The sequence below is a fragment of the Oryctolagus cuniculus genome, chromosome 2 (assembly GCF_964237555.1).
Source record: "Oryctolagus cuniculus chromosome 2, mOryCun1.1, whole genome shotgun sequence".
In the NCBI taxonomy this organism is placed as follows: Eukaryota; Metazoa; Chordata; class Mammalia; order Lagomorpha; family Leporidae; genus Oryctolagus; species Oryctolagus cuniculus.
This window is the reverse complement of record NC_091433.1, coordinates 129065504-129079986: the sequence shown is the minus strand read 5'-3', so window position 1 is coordinate 129079986 and position 14483 is coordinate 129065504. Positions and strand designations below refer to the sequence as shown.

The window sequence follows — 14483 nt, the reverse complement described above, 5'->3', positions numbered from 1 at the left end:
ACTTGGATGAGAACCTCTCTTTTCTTTATTTAGCTAATCTCTGACTGAAATTTGATGTTTCCTTCAATTTTTTAATATAGGCCTCAAACTACAGTGGTATTAGTAATATTTGTAATTTTTTCACCAGTAGAAATCAAGATATTTTTGTATCACAGTATAACTATTGCTGAGATCACACAATACTTATCACTGCTTCAGAATTAAAATATAAAACTATGAGATTCATGACTAGACCCTGTTACTCAGTGCTTTAATAAATGTGTTGGGGCTGGCATTGTGGTACAGTGATGCTGGCCTCCCATATGGATGCCAGTGGCTGCTCCACTTCCAATCCCGCTCCTTGCTAATGCACCTGGGAAAGCAGCAGATGGCCCAAGTTTCTGGGCCCCTGCCACCTCTGTATAAGACCTGAATGAAGCTGGCTCCTTTCTTTAGTCTGGCCCAGCCCCAGCCATTTGTCGATTTAGGGGGTGAACTAGCAGATGGAAGATTTCTCTCTCTCTCTCTCTCTCTCACTCTCTCTCTCTCTCTATCTCTCCGTCTCTCTCTCTATAACTCTGCCTTTCAAATAAATAAATCTTTTTTAAAAATGAATGTATTAGGCCGGCGCCGCGGCTCACTAGGCTAATCCTCCACCTTGCGGCGCCAGTACACCGGGTTCTAGTCCCAATCGGGGCGCCGGATTCTGTCCCGGTTACCCCTCTTCCAGGCCAGCTCTCTGCTGTGGCCAGGGAGTGCAGTGGAGGATGGCCCAGGTGCTTGGGCCCTGCACCCCATGGGAGACCAGGAAAAGCACCTGGCTCCTGGCTCCTGCCATCGGATCAGCGCGGTGCGCCGGCCGCAGCGCACTGGCCGCGGCGGCCATTGGAGGGTGAACCAACGGCAAAGGAAGACCTTTCTCTCTGTCTCTCTCTCTCACTGTCCACTCTGCCTGTCAAAAAATTTAAAAAAAAAATGAATGTATTAATAAAGAACACATAGGCCGGCGCCATGGCTCAATAGGCTAATCCTCTTCCTGCGGCGCCAGCACACCATGTTCTAGTCCTGGTCGGGGCACCGGATTCTGTCCCGGTTGCTCCTCTTCCAGGCCAGCTCTCTGCTGTGGCCAGGGAGTGCAGTGGAGGATGGCCCAAGTGCTTGGGCCCTGCACCCTATGGAGACCAGGAGAAGCACCTGGCTCCTGGCTTCAGATCAGCGCGGTGTGCCGGCCACAGCGCACCAGCCTCAGCAGCCATTGGAGGGTGAACCAACGGCAAAGGAAGACCTTTCTCTCTGTCTCTCTCTCTCACTGTCCACTCTGCCTGTCAAAAAATAAAAAATAAATAACACATTAATAAAGGAGCACATATCACAATTTTTTAATATTTTGAAAGCTACATATAAGGGTACTCTGAAAAGTTTGTGGGAAAATGTAATTAAAAGATTAGTTTATTTCAATGAAAATAATTCTGAAATCCATGCCTAGTTTTTTCATAGTACTCGTTTTTCTTTTTTTTTTTTTTTTAAGATTTATTTTATTTATTTGAAAGAGTTACAGAGAGAGGTAGACAAAGACAGAGGTCTTCCGTCTGCTGGTTCACTCCCCAGATGGCCGCAATGGCCAGGGCTGTGCCTATCCAAAGCCAGGAGCCAGGAGCCAGGAGCTTCCTCTAGGTCTCCCACGTGGGTGCAGGTGCCCAAGGACTTGGGCCATCTTCTACTACTTTCCCAGACTACAGCAGAGAGCTGGATCGGAAGAGGAGCAGCCAGGACTAGAACCGGTGCCCACATGGGATGCCAGTGCTTCAGGCCAGAGCTTTAACCCGCTGAGCCACAGTGCTAGCCCCCATAGTACATGTTTTCCATGAAATTTTTAAAATGTTTTTTAAATTATTTATTTATTTGAAAGGGCATAGTGACAAGGGGCAACAGTAAGATCTTCCATTCTGTTGGTTCACTCCCCAAATGCCTGTGACAGCCAGGGCCAGGCCAGGCCAAAGTCAGGAGCCAGGAATTCCATCCAGGTCTCCCACATGGATGGCAAGAACCCAAGTACTTGGGGTACCATTTACTGCCTCCCAGGTATATTCGCAGGAAGCTGGATCAGAAATAGACTGGAGTAGCCGGGACTCTAACCAGACCCTCTGATATGGGATGTAAGCATCCCAAGCAACAGCTTAACCCACTATGCTACAATCCCTACCCCTTCTATGAACTTTTCGAAGTCTCATCAGTAAAACTGGACTCCTTTGTAACCCTTTGTACTTTATATTATACCTTTAAAAGAATTTATGAGAAGGGATACATAGGCTTCACCAGATGCTGGAAGGAGCTATGGCATGTCACTGGATGAAGAACCCTTGAAAATGAGACTCTAGAATGAGAAGAGAGGGAGCCTAGGACTGACTCTCTGCTGTGTTTGGTTAGTGGAGGGTGGCTATCAGAGGAGACTTTGCAAGAAGGTTGGAAAGGCAGGAGGAAACCTAGGGAAGAGTGGTGGTAGGGGCCCAAAAGAGGCCAGTGTTTGAAGAAGGAGAGTGTCAGATGAGCAAAGGTAGAAGAGTGGCCTATGGGCTTGGTAACATCATCTCACTGGTGATCTTGGTAACCAATTTCACTAAAAGGATTGAAAAGACACTAGAATGGAGGGGGCAGGAGGGTGAATGAGCAATGAGAGTAGGGGCAGTAGGTATAGACCAGAAGTTAGCAAACTTTTGCTATAAAGGCCAGAGAGTTAACATTTTTGACTGCAGGTCACCTGATCATCACAATTTCTTCTCTGTAGTTTGAGAGCAATCACAGATAGTACGTCAGTGAACAAGTGTGGCTGCTTCTAGTGAAAATTGAGTTGCCAAACCAGATGACTACTGGGTTTGGCACACCAGCCATAGTTTGCCAAGTGCTGAAGTAGACAACATTTTGGAGAAGTTTGGATAGAAAGGAAAGTTGAAAAATGGGGAAATAGTTGAAGGGGTTGAGGAGTGTGTGGATATATGAGACTTGTATGTGTATGTACTTTAAGATGGGATATCCTTTGGGTTGGCATTGTAGTCCAGCAGGTTAGGCCCATGCCTGCAATTCTGGGCTCCCCTAAGGATGCCTGTTCATGTCCTGGCTGTTCTACTTCCCATCCATCTCCCTGCTGATGTGCCTAGGAAAGCAAATGTTTCAGTCCCTGCAAACATGTGGTAGAGCTGGATGAAGCTCCTGGTTCCTGGCTCTGACCTGGCCCAGCCCTGGGTGTTGCAGCCGAACCAGCAGGTGGAATATCTCAGTGCGTGTGTGTGTATGTGTGTCTCACCCTCTCTCTGTAACTCTGCCTTTCAGTAAATAAATCTTAAAAAGATAGGAGATTCTAGGGCATGTCTGCAGAGAAAAAGGGGCCTGTGGAGGAGCTCCGGATGATTCAAAGAAAGACAGTGAGTTTAACTGCAGCAAGAAATTCTGGAGAAGGCAATAGGAAAGAGTATTAAGAGAACGCAGATGCTTATGAAGTTGATTTTTTACTGTGACTTGGTTTTATTTTGCATGGCATGAATATCAGTGTTAACTGTAAGACTGGTCTGGGGAAATCTGCCCTGAAAAAGTTGTGCCATTTATGGGATCACTCAATGTGATGGACTAGGCCCAGAGGCTTGGTAGGGGTGGGAAGTGGGCTGGGGGCAGATTTAGCAGCTGACTTTGTTAGAATAGGGGTTTAATTTGGGACTTCATTGGGTTGGCTTGACCTGAAACAATAAATATAGGAACCTCCATTTTTCTTGCAGCTGCTTTCAAGACCCTGATTCTGGGCCGGTGCCGCGGCTCACTAGGCTAATCCTCCGCCTACGGCGCCAGCACTCCGTGATCTAGTCCCGGTTGGGGCACCGGATTCTGTCCCGGTTGCTCCTCTTCCAGTCCAGCTCTCTGCTGTGGCCCGGGAAGGCAGTGGAGGATGGCCCAAGTGCTTGGGCCCTGCACCCACATGGGAGACCTGGCTCCTGGCTTTGGATCGGCGCAGCGTGCCGGCCATAGCGGCCATTTTGGGGGTGAACCAACGGAAAGGAAGACCTTTCTCTCTGTCTCTCTCACTGTCTAACTCTGCCTGTCAAAAAAAAAAAAAAAAAAAAAAAAACAAAAAAAAAAAAAAAAACAGGCCAGCGCCGAGGCTCACTAGGCTAATCCTCCGCCTAGCGGCGCCAGCACACCGGGTTCTAGTCCTGGTCGGGGCGCCAGATTCTGTCCCGGTTGCCCCTCTTCCAGGCCAGCCCTCTGCTGTGGCCAGGGAGTGCAGTGGAGGATGGCCCAGGTGCTTGGGCCCTGCACCCCATGGGAGACCAGGAAAAGCACCTGGCTCCTGGCTCCTGGCTCCTGCCATCGGATCAGCTGGCTGTGGCGGCCATTGGAGGGTGAACCAACGGCAAAGGAAGACCTTTCTCTCTGTCTCTCTCTCTCACTGTCCACTCTGCCTGTCAAAAAATAAATAAAAATAAAAAAAAAATAAAAAAAAAAAAAACCCTGATTCTGATTTGCCAAGCTGACAAGTGCAGGAGTTGCAAAGAAGTTCTAGATCAGTGATTCCTAGCCTATTTTCTAACATATTTTACTTGATATATTTCTAGCAGTAACAGCAGCTCACTTTGCTGGTTACTACAACTGAAGAGAAAACAGGGATGGGGGGACATCTACCTCACTCCTTGTCTGCCTCCCCTACTATTGAGAGTCATTGTTTGAGACCTTTTGTGGATACTTTAATTCAGGTTTTAAAGGGCATGTTTGTTCTATTTCCTGGAGCAGTTCTGGCATCTTAATGATCTCAAGCATATTTCCCCCTCACCGGTTTCTCTGCTGTAGGAATGCTTTGCCTTTTGCAGACCCCAGTATAGAAGAAAGAGCTTCAGCATATTAAATCAGTACATATTTTCATGATGAGCACAGACAATAAACCCGGCAGTGGATTCTTTCACAGCTTTTTATGGTCATCAACTAGGCTACACAGATGGGAGTCGCAGAGTAGTCAGGCAACTCCTCCTGCTCTGTGGGCCTCCCGTAACACAGGCCCTCCTGCACATGAACTGGCACCTGTAAATGTCTGCTGGGCTGGGAGTTCATAAACCAAGGAAGGCTTCATCTTTGATCATGCTTTGATGATTGGAAAAAATGAGACGAGGATCCTTACTACATCCATGTTATACAATTTCTTCCTGGCTTTTTAAATTAATTGTTTCATGCCAAATTTACACTTGTTCATGATAAATATTTTTTAAAGGAAAACACTATGTAGAAGATACTAAGGCGAAAAGAAAAGGCCCACTCACAATAAGTGACTGTTAGGATTCTTGTGGGTACAAGACAGTGTTTCCTTGTGTGTATCCTTAAAGCATGAATGGGTTTATGTGATGAATTCTGTTCTACGACTTGCTTCTTTGTAGTCTCTTTCCCAGAGTAGGACGTACTGAGCTATCTCACCCTTTCTCAGGGCTGTTCCTTCTGCCTGGAATAGTTGTATCCCCAGATCTCCCGGGCCTCACTGTCTTGTAGTTCTTACTCAGATGCCACCTTCTCAGCGATACCTTCCTTAGCCGCCTCATCTAAAATGCCAGCCCTTCCCGATTACTGACTTTGTTTCTTGTCTGTAAAGGGCAGTCTGTGGGGTGGGAAGGAGTTTTTGACTGTGCTGTTCACTGCCTGACCCCAAAGCAGATGATCAACAAATATTTGTCGAGTGAATCCACCGATGGTTATACGCTTTGCATTTCAGTAGACCAAAATGTAATAATCACCTATGAATGGATATTTAGGTAATTTTTTTCTGTTTTCCCTATTTTTATGAACAATGCTATACTGAATAGTTTTACATGTGTACCTTTGTACTATTGGATGATCTCCAGGGTAAATTCCCTCAGGTAGAATTGTGAATTTAAAAGAAACATATGGGGTATCTTCAAAAAATTCATGGAAAATGTATGTTATCAAAAAACACTGCATGGATTTCAAATTTTTTATGCCAAAATAAGTATCTTTTAACTCCATTTCCACGAACTCTTTGAAGCCCCCCTCATATATTTTAAATTTTAAATTATTGTTTCGCATATTTTCCTTCTGCTAAGAAAAGAAGGCATAATTGATAATCCTGCTAACAGTGTATGAGGACACCCATTTCCTGGCATCCTTGCCTAAACTAGGTTTAATCAACCCGTTTGCCAATCTGATGGGTGAAAATTCCATCTCATCTTAATTTGAGTTGCTTTCAGTATGAGTGAAACTGTATACCATTTTGTATATTTATTCACCTTTTGTGTTCTTTCCTATTCCTCTCTTCTTTTTCAATTGTTCTATTGGTTATTTTGCTTGTGTTTTTCTTTATGTGCTTTGGTACATTTCCTCTCTCTGGGCTGCAACCAGATATACCCCAGAGAACAGTATACATCTGGGCCACTGCTATTCTATGCCTAGAAACTTTCTAGCCCTGGTGTTAGTATCTTCATCTCATTCTTGCTCACATGTTTTGTTGGTTGATAGAAATAGTCATATAAGGCCAGCGCCACGGCTCAATAGGCTAATCCTCCGCCTTGCGGCGCCGGCACACCGGGTTCTAGTCCTGGTTGGGGCGCCGGATTCTGTCCCGGTTGCCCCTCTTCCAGGCCAGCTCTCTGCTATGGCCCGGGAGTGCAGTGGAGGATGGCCCAAGTACTTGGGCCCTGCACCCGCATGGGATACCAGGAGAAGCACCTGGCTCCTGGCTTCGGATCAGCGTGGTGCACCGGCCGCAGCACGCTGGCCACAGCGGCCATTGGAGGGTGAATCAACGGCAAAGGAAGACCTTTCTCTCTGTCTCTCTCTCTCTTACTGTCCACTCTGCCTGTCAAAAAGAAAAAAAAGAAATAGTCACATAAGATGGGGCTGGCGTTGGGCCACTCCACTTCCGACCCAGCTCCCTGCTAATGTGCCTGGGAAAGCAGTGGAAAGTGCCCCCCACCAAAAATGGGCCAGCGCCATGGCTCACTTGGTTAATCCTCCGCCTGTGGCGCCAGTATCCTATATGGGTGCCAGGTTCTAGTCCCGGTTGCTCTTCTTCCAGTCCAGCTCTCTGCTGTGGCCTGGGGAAGGCAGTGAAGGATGGCCCAAGTGCTTGGGCCCCTGCACCCGCATGAGAGACCAGGAGGAAGCACCTGGCTCCTGGCTTCGGATTGATGCAGCGCCAGCCATAGTGGCTATTTGGGGAGTGAACCAACGGAAGGAAGACCTTTCTCTCTCTCTCTCTCTCTCTCTCTCTCTCTCTCTCTCTCTCTCACTGTCTATAACTCTACCTGTCAAATAAAGGAAAGGAAAGGAAAGGAGAGGGGAGGGGAGGGGAGGGGAGGGGAGGGGAGAGGAGAGGAGAGGAGAGGAGAGGAGAGGAGAGGAGAGGAGAGGAGAGGAGAGGAGAGGGGCCCCAAGTCCTTGGGCTGCTGCCACCTATGTGGGAGCCTGGGAAGAAACTCTTGGCTCCTGGCTTTGTGCTGGGAGTGAACCAGCATATAGAAGATTGATCTCTCTCTCCCTTTCTGTCTCTCCCTCTCTCTCTAACTCTGCCATTCTAATAAATAAATAAATCTTTAAAAAAAATAAAAAAGGTCACACAAGCAGAGAGCAGAGGTTGGCTGTGGGCAGGCACTGTGTTCTGTACTTTATTTTTCTCTGTTTCAGTGTCACTACAACAATATCAGGGAGTACTGGTTTGTCTGTATCTATATCACTTATATACATGAAGAAACTGCAGGGCGGTGAGATTGACTTGCCCAATGTCATGCAGCTAGGAAGTTGTAAAGCCAGGCCTTGAATCCAGGCAGGTGGCTCCACAGTCTGCCCTCCTAACCACTAAGCTCTATTATTCCCAGCCTGAGTAATGGGTTATGTTGTCCATCATGTTTTCAAGAGGGCTTTCTGCCCTATGTCCCCATTCGGAAAATTGAAGTTGCTGAAACAAAGCAAAGGTATTCTTGTACAAGTCTGGGAATCTTCTCTTCACTTATAAACTGGATCTCATTACTTGGTTCAGAGTCAAAGTAACATGAAAAGGTATATGGTAAAATGATTTAACCCCCTCTTGGCTCATCCGGCTCTATTTTTCTACCTTATACTTCTGTTAGTTTTTGTGTATACTTATTCTTTATATACTCACAAGCAGTAAAAGTATATATGAAGGTACTTCAAAAAGATCATGGAAAATTGAATTTAAAGATAAGTTTCAGGGCAGGTGTTTAGCCTAGTGGTTAGGACACCACATCTCATGTTGGAGTGACTGAGTTTGATACCCGGCTCCTTTCCTGACTCTGGTTTCTTGCTGATGAGGATCTGGGAGGCAGCAGTGATGGCTCAAGTGGTTGGGTTCCTGCTACCTACGTGGGAGACCTGGATTGAGTTCCCAGCCCAACCCTGTCCCAGCTGGCATTTAGGGATAGAACCAGTAGATGGAGCTCTCTGTCTGTCTGTCTGTCTCTGCCTTTCAAATAAACAGGTAATAATATATGCTTAATTTGATGCAAAAAAACTTTGAATAGTTTTTTCATTATATTCATTTTCTGTGAACTTCCTGAAGATCCTACATGGGAATGGATTCTAAAATTTTTTTGTACCAAAATAAACTCATGTTTTAAATCCATTTTCCATGAATTGTTTAAGTACCCTGTGTATATACACATATGTGTATATATATACATATACATATACATATATAACCCCCCCTTTCTTACACATAAAATAACATGCTGTATATACTTTACACTTTCTTTTTTTCTCTCAGCTCATCCAAAGGTTATAAGCCCTTTTCATTCATCAGATATTTATTGAGAGAGCCTCTTTATACAGACACTGTGCTGGCTTTGGGGGAATATACAAAGAAGCATGAAACAGAACTATTTGGCTGCAGGAAGATTACAGTCTAGTTCTGTGATGAGAACATAAGGTACTTAAAGCGTGGTGTTTGTACAGTGCACTGCTTTCTTAGCTGATTGAAGCTTCAGTGCCAAGCACATTCAGCCTGGCAAAGGTGGTAAATATACACCGTGGTCTGTGGGGCCAAGGTGAGAGAGCTGCTGAAGTCTAAGGCTCCAGAATACAAGAACGAGGTCTCATTTAATCCGAGTGTCTTCTTTCAGACTTTGTGGTTTGAATAAATCAATCTGTACTTGTTTTAAATATAGCCTTCAAGGGAAGAGTTTTATATCTTTTTCATGAACCCAAAGGGAAGATTTTTAGAACCATTTTGATTTTAGAATTCATCTGTGCCTGAGGAGTCTGGTCAAGTTGGATTGAAATGAAATTTTTATGTGCTTAATATAGAACTGGCAGAGGAGGGCTTATCTCTAGAGAGTTTGCTGTGGTGGAGGCGGGGGGAGGAAGATCTTCCTCTCTTTTCCTTAGTGAGGCCGCCTCCTCCATTTATTCCTACCCCATGGGCAGAAAGTGGGAAAGTTAGTTTATTCCAACTACAGTAGAGCCATGGGCAAGCTGCCCTCAATTTATTGGTTTTAGTTCCCAGTTTCTGTGTATTACAACTTAATTCTATTAAAAGTCATCTTTGTTCAGAGACCCTCCCCAGACCCAGACATTGTGGGAGTATGTGAAGGCAGTGTGGTGGGGTGGTTAAAAAAGTCCTGCTAGTGTTGAAAGCTGAATCTACCACTTTCTTGCTGTGACAAGTTACTGGACTTCTGTTTGTTTCCACTGTCCCTAAGTAAATATCATAAATTTAAGAGGCTTGTAAATTGATTCACTTTAATTTCCCCAAGGACATGAACTAAAAAAAAAAAATCTAGTATCTTATGTTTATTTATACCTAAGCACTTTCCATCAAAGATCATAATGCATGCTACACGTGTAATATATATGTGTTACATACATATAAAACATGTACTATCTGTGTTATTTAAAATTTATTTATTTATTTATTTGAAAAGACAGAGTTACAGAGAGAGGGAGGAGAGAGAGAATGATCTTCTATTCATTAATTCACTCCCCCAAATGGCTGCAATGGCTAGGGCTGGGCCAGGCCAAAGTCAGGAACCTGAAACTCCAGCTGGGTTCAAGTATATGGGTGCAGGGGCTCAAGTACTTGGATCATTTACTGCTGCTTTCCCAGGCACATTAACAAGGAACTAGATCAGAAGCAGAGTAGCCAGGACTTGAACTGGTGCCCATACAGGATGCCAGCGTGACAGGCAGTAGGTTACCTGGTGCACCACAATGCTGACCCCAGTATCTGTGCATTTCTATACTTGGTATGATGCAAAAGAATATTCTTCTTTGAAGGACTGTGAATCCCCAAAAATAAAAGCCAAATTTAAAGGCCATGTTGGGGTTAGGAATAATAATGATTTCCTCTTAGCCTCCTGCACATGCCTGCCAACCTGCTCTCTGAAAAATATTTTGTGATTTAGGTCCTTTCCTTGAAAACCTGTCATGTCACAACAAGAAAAGGAGCTCTTTCTTTGGAAGTACATTTTTGGGCACAGGATAGGCTTTTTCTTTTTTCTTTCTTTCTTTTTTTTTTTTTTTTTTTTTTTTTTTGTTTTGGCCATCCTTTTTGCTGTAGGAGTCTGGTGCTTGCGGCCACATGCCTGGTTTGGGAAGAGATGTCTAGGGAATGTGGCTAGGGAACGTGGCCTGCCTGGCTTCTCTCCCTCTCCATTCCTCTGGAAACTCTTAATGCAGTAGCTGCAGGATAAAGGAGGGGCATTGCTGCAGGGTTTGTGGGCATTTGGACATTTTCTTTGCTTCATATCCAATTTGATCTATTCCCTTAGACTCTTTATTGAGAAACTTCCAAAGCATCGAGATTACAAATCGGCTGTCATTCCTGAAAAGAAAGACACGGTAAAGGTGAGTCTGTGTTTTCATTATCACCCATTTAAAAGCTTCAAAGCAGCACAGACTAATGTCAAGTTAAAAGTACAAAAGGTCCTCGTAAAAGTTCATATTATTAAAAAGATGCATGGATTTAAAAAGTTTTTGCATGTAAATAAGCTTAGTTCCCTTTTCCATGAACTTTTTTTTTTTTTTTTTTTTTTGACAGGCAGAGTGGACAGTGGGAGAGAGAGACAGAGAGAAAGGTCTTCCTTTGCCGTTGGTTCACCCTCCAATGGCTGCCGCTGCCGGCACACCGCGCTGATCCGATGGCAGGAGCCAGGTACTTATCCTGGTCTCCCATGGGGTGCAGGGCCCAAGGACTTGGGCCATCCTCCACTGCACTCCCTGGCCACAGCAGAGAGCTGGCCTGGAAGAGGGGCAACTGGGACAGAATCCGGCGCCCCGACCCGGACTAGAACCCCGTGTGCCGGCGCCGACCTCCATGAACTTTTTGAAGTACCCTTGTAGTAGTCTGTGTACTTGAGGATCAAATCTTATGATAGGAGACAAGGCCATTTTGCCAGAACAGCTGTGAAACAGCAAATATGGGACAGTATTGAGTGCTGTGTTTTTTATTCTAAAAATCATTTTTAGAAACATTATTGCCATTGCCAACTTGACTTAAGTCTTCTTTTTGCCTTCTTGCTAACTTAGCTGGCATTGTTCTAACTCTCAGTTTTTCTGTTTTGTACCTCAGAAATTAAAGGAGATTGCATTTCCCAAAGCAGAAGAACTGAAGGCTGAGCTGTTAAAACGATACACCAAAGAATATACAGAATATAATGAGGAAAAGGTCAGTATATAGCATCAAAGAAGAAAATTATTATTTTTTTAGGCTGTGTCCTGGGATTGTAATATATTTCAACAGTGGCATTTTGGGGCAAACGCCAGTAACTTGAGAAAGTAGAAAGACCAGAATTTAGGCTAAGAACTCTAGCACAGATTTAACCTGCTTGTCCAGAGAAGGTGACTGGAGGGACAGAACATCTATTACCTGTCTGCTGTACTCAGAATGAGAACCTCAAGAACATTGAAATATTCTCACCAAAACATAGATTTTTAAATCAAAGAATTTGGGAATTTGTTCACATTTGGGTACACCTGAAGGTGTTTGTAATCACTGAGTTTTCAAGCCATTTCAGGTGGTTCTTGTTAAGAAGAGTCCTAAAGCATGTGGGGAAACTCCCAGGGCTCTGCCAGTGGCCCTGTGTCAGATCTGAATGCAAACTGCAGCCACTTCCACATTACTCTATTACTCTCTAGCTGTCTGCTGGGCATTGTTCTAAATTTTTTTTTTTTTTTAAGATTTATTTGTTTATTTTTTGAAAGGCAGAGTTACAGAGAGGCAGAGGCAGAGAGAGAGAAAGGTCTTCCATTGGGTGGTTCACTCCCCAAATGGCCACAACGGCCAGAGCTATGCCGATCCAAAGCCAGGAGCCAGGAGCACCTTCCAGGTCTCTCTCGTGGGTGCAGGGAGCCAAGGACTTGGGCCATCTTCTACTGCTTTCCCAGGCCATAGCAGAGAGCTATATCAGAAATGGAGCATGCCATAAGGGATGCTCATAAGGCACTGCAGGCAGCAGCTTTACCCGCTATGCCACAGCGGCAGCCTCTGTTCTCAATTCTGATGTGGAAAATAGCAGAAGAGTGATAAGGCATATAGTTTCTGTTTTGTTTTAAAGATCTATTATTTACTTTTTTGAAAAGCAGAGTGACAGAGATCTTCCCTCTACTGGTTCACTCCCCAAATACCTGCAACAGCCAGGGCTAGGCTTGACAAAAGCCAGGAGCCAAGAATTCCATTCCATTCAGGTCTCCCATGTGGATGACATGAACTTAAGCACTGGGGCCATCATCATTACCTGCCAGGCACATTAGCAGGAAGCTGGGTCAGAAGTGTGGAGCAGCCAGAACTCAAACCAGGTACTCTTAAGATGGGATGCAGGTGTCCAAAACAGTAACTTCACTCACTGTTCCATGCCCCCTACCCTGAGGCATGTATTTCTAAGGCACAGAGTAAGAGAAAACTTCAAGGAAGGAGGGCATTCTAGATGCTCTTCAGCTTACGATGGGGTTGTGTTTTGACAAACTCATTGTAAGTTGAAAATATCATAAGCTGAAAATGCATTTAATATACCTAACCTACCAAAGAACATAGCTTAGCAACAGAGTCCATTGTAGAGTATTTACTGTTACCCATGTGATGGTAGGGCTGACTGGGACCTGCAGCTGCTGCTACTGCCCAGCATCACAAAAGAAAATCATGCCACACACTGCTAACCTGAGAAAAGCTCACAACTCATCAAAGTATGTTTTCTCCTGAATGTGTATCACTTTTACACCATTGTGAAGTCATAAAATCTTAAGTCCAGCTACTGTTAACTCAGTGATTGTCTGTACCTAGTATTTCTTGTTAAAGTGTCACTCTGTGTTGAACTGATCACTAGAAAAAACTTCATTTGCCGTTAAAATTCACTAAAGGCCCTCAAGACAGCAGGTAAAAATTTGGATTTGATTCTATTTTATAGTCCTCCCCAGGATACAGAATATATACATGGCACAATTGGAGAGTAAAACTATGCGTGATAGAGGTAAGGGATACAGAAAATAAATTGCATTGAGATCAGTAAAGAAGAAAATTGGTAGAGTCATGGGAAGACACTAAAAGGGTTGAGACTTTAACTGTCCTGAAGATAGGTGCGCAGTAGCTGGATAGAAAGGAGTGGTGACTAGATCCCATGGCTAACGATGTCCTGGGGGGGCAGGAATTCTGTGTTGGGAAATCAGACTGGGGCAGAAGTACATTTTAGAAGTCCCCCTGCTGAAAAACCTTGTTGCTCCTGAGGTGTGAAGTCATTTGAGGTGTAAAGTCACCTGAGGTGTGAAGTGTTAGCCTAAATATTTTTCTTCCTTTGTAGAAGAAGGAAGCAGAGGAATTTGCCCGGAATATGGCCATCCAGCAAGAGCTTGAAAAGGAGAGACAGAGGGTAGCACAACAGAAGCAGCAACAACTGGAACAGGAACAGTTCCATGCCTTTGAGGAGATGATCCGGAACCAGGAGCTGGAAAAAGAACGACTGAAAATCGTACAGGAGTTTGGGAAGGTGGATCCTGGCTTAGGGGGTCCGCTGGTGCCTGACTTGGAAGGGCCTCCTGTAGCTGTGTTCCCCACCTCACCTGTCTCACCCACGCCGCCGCCTTCAGACTGTAACACTGCTGTAAGGCCAACTAAGCCACCTGTGGTGGACCGGTCCTTGAAGCCTGGAGCACTGAGCAACTCAGAAAGTAGTGAGTTTTCCATTTGCTGGTTTCCTCTTCCATCTCTTTTGCAGCAGAGAATCATTTTGGGGGGTTCAGGCTAAGAGTACCTTAATGATTTTTAGGCTTAGGTCACAGAAACCCATTTGATAAGTATTGCTATATTGTGTCCTTTCACACTGGTTGCTTATAAAGTGGTCTTTTCTTAAACCATATAATTTGCCCAAGACCAGATTGATTTTCTGAAGACTATTAAAGGTCAAATCCTCCACTTTTGAGAATTATATAGAGATTTAAAATGTCCAGTGAATTAGAGACCAATGTTGGCCTTTTTGAAAAATAATTTTGAAATTTGTAGTATGACTACAGTTCAACAA

The 14483-nt window shown here is 44.6% G+C and overlaps 1 protein-coding gene across 6 annotated transcripts in view; it reads left to right on the top strand.

Moving 5' to 3' along the window:
- The window catches only part of STAMBP (STAM binding protein), a 58488-nt gene that overhangs the window by 22886 nt on the left and 21119 nt on the right, over positions 1-14483 (top strand). For 5 of the 6 annotated variants that reach the window (XM_051842750.2, XM_008254233.4, XM_070068912.1 and 2 more), the window contains 3 exons: positions 10746-10821; positions 11546-11641; positions 13767-14136. In XM_051842750.2, the coding sequence (XP_051698710.2) occupies positions 10746-10821; positions 11546-11641; positions 13767-14136 (542 nt within the window). Of the gene's footprint in view, positions 1-10745; positions 10822-11545; positions 11642-13172; positions 13346-13766; positions 14137-14483 lie in introns of those variants that run through there. The other variant, XM_051842753.2, reaches the window with a different exon arrangement.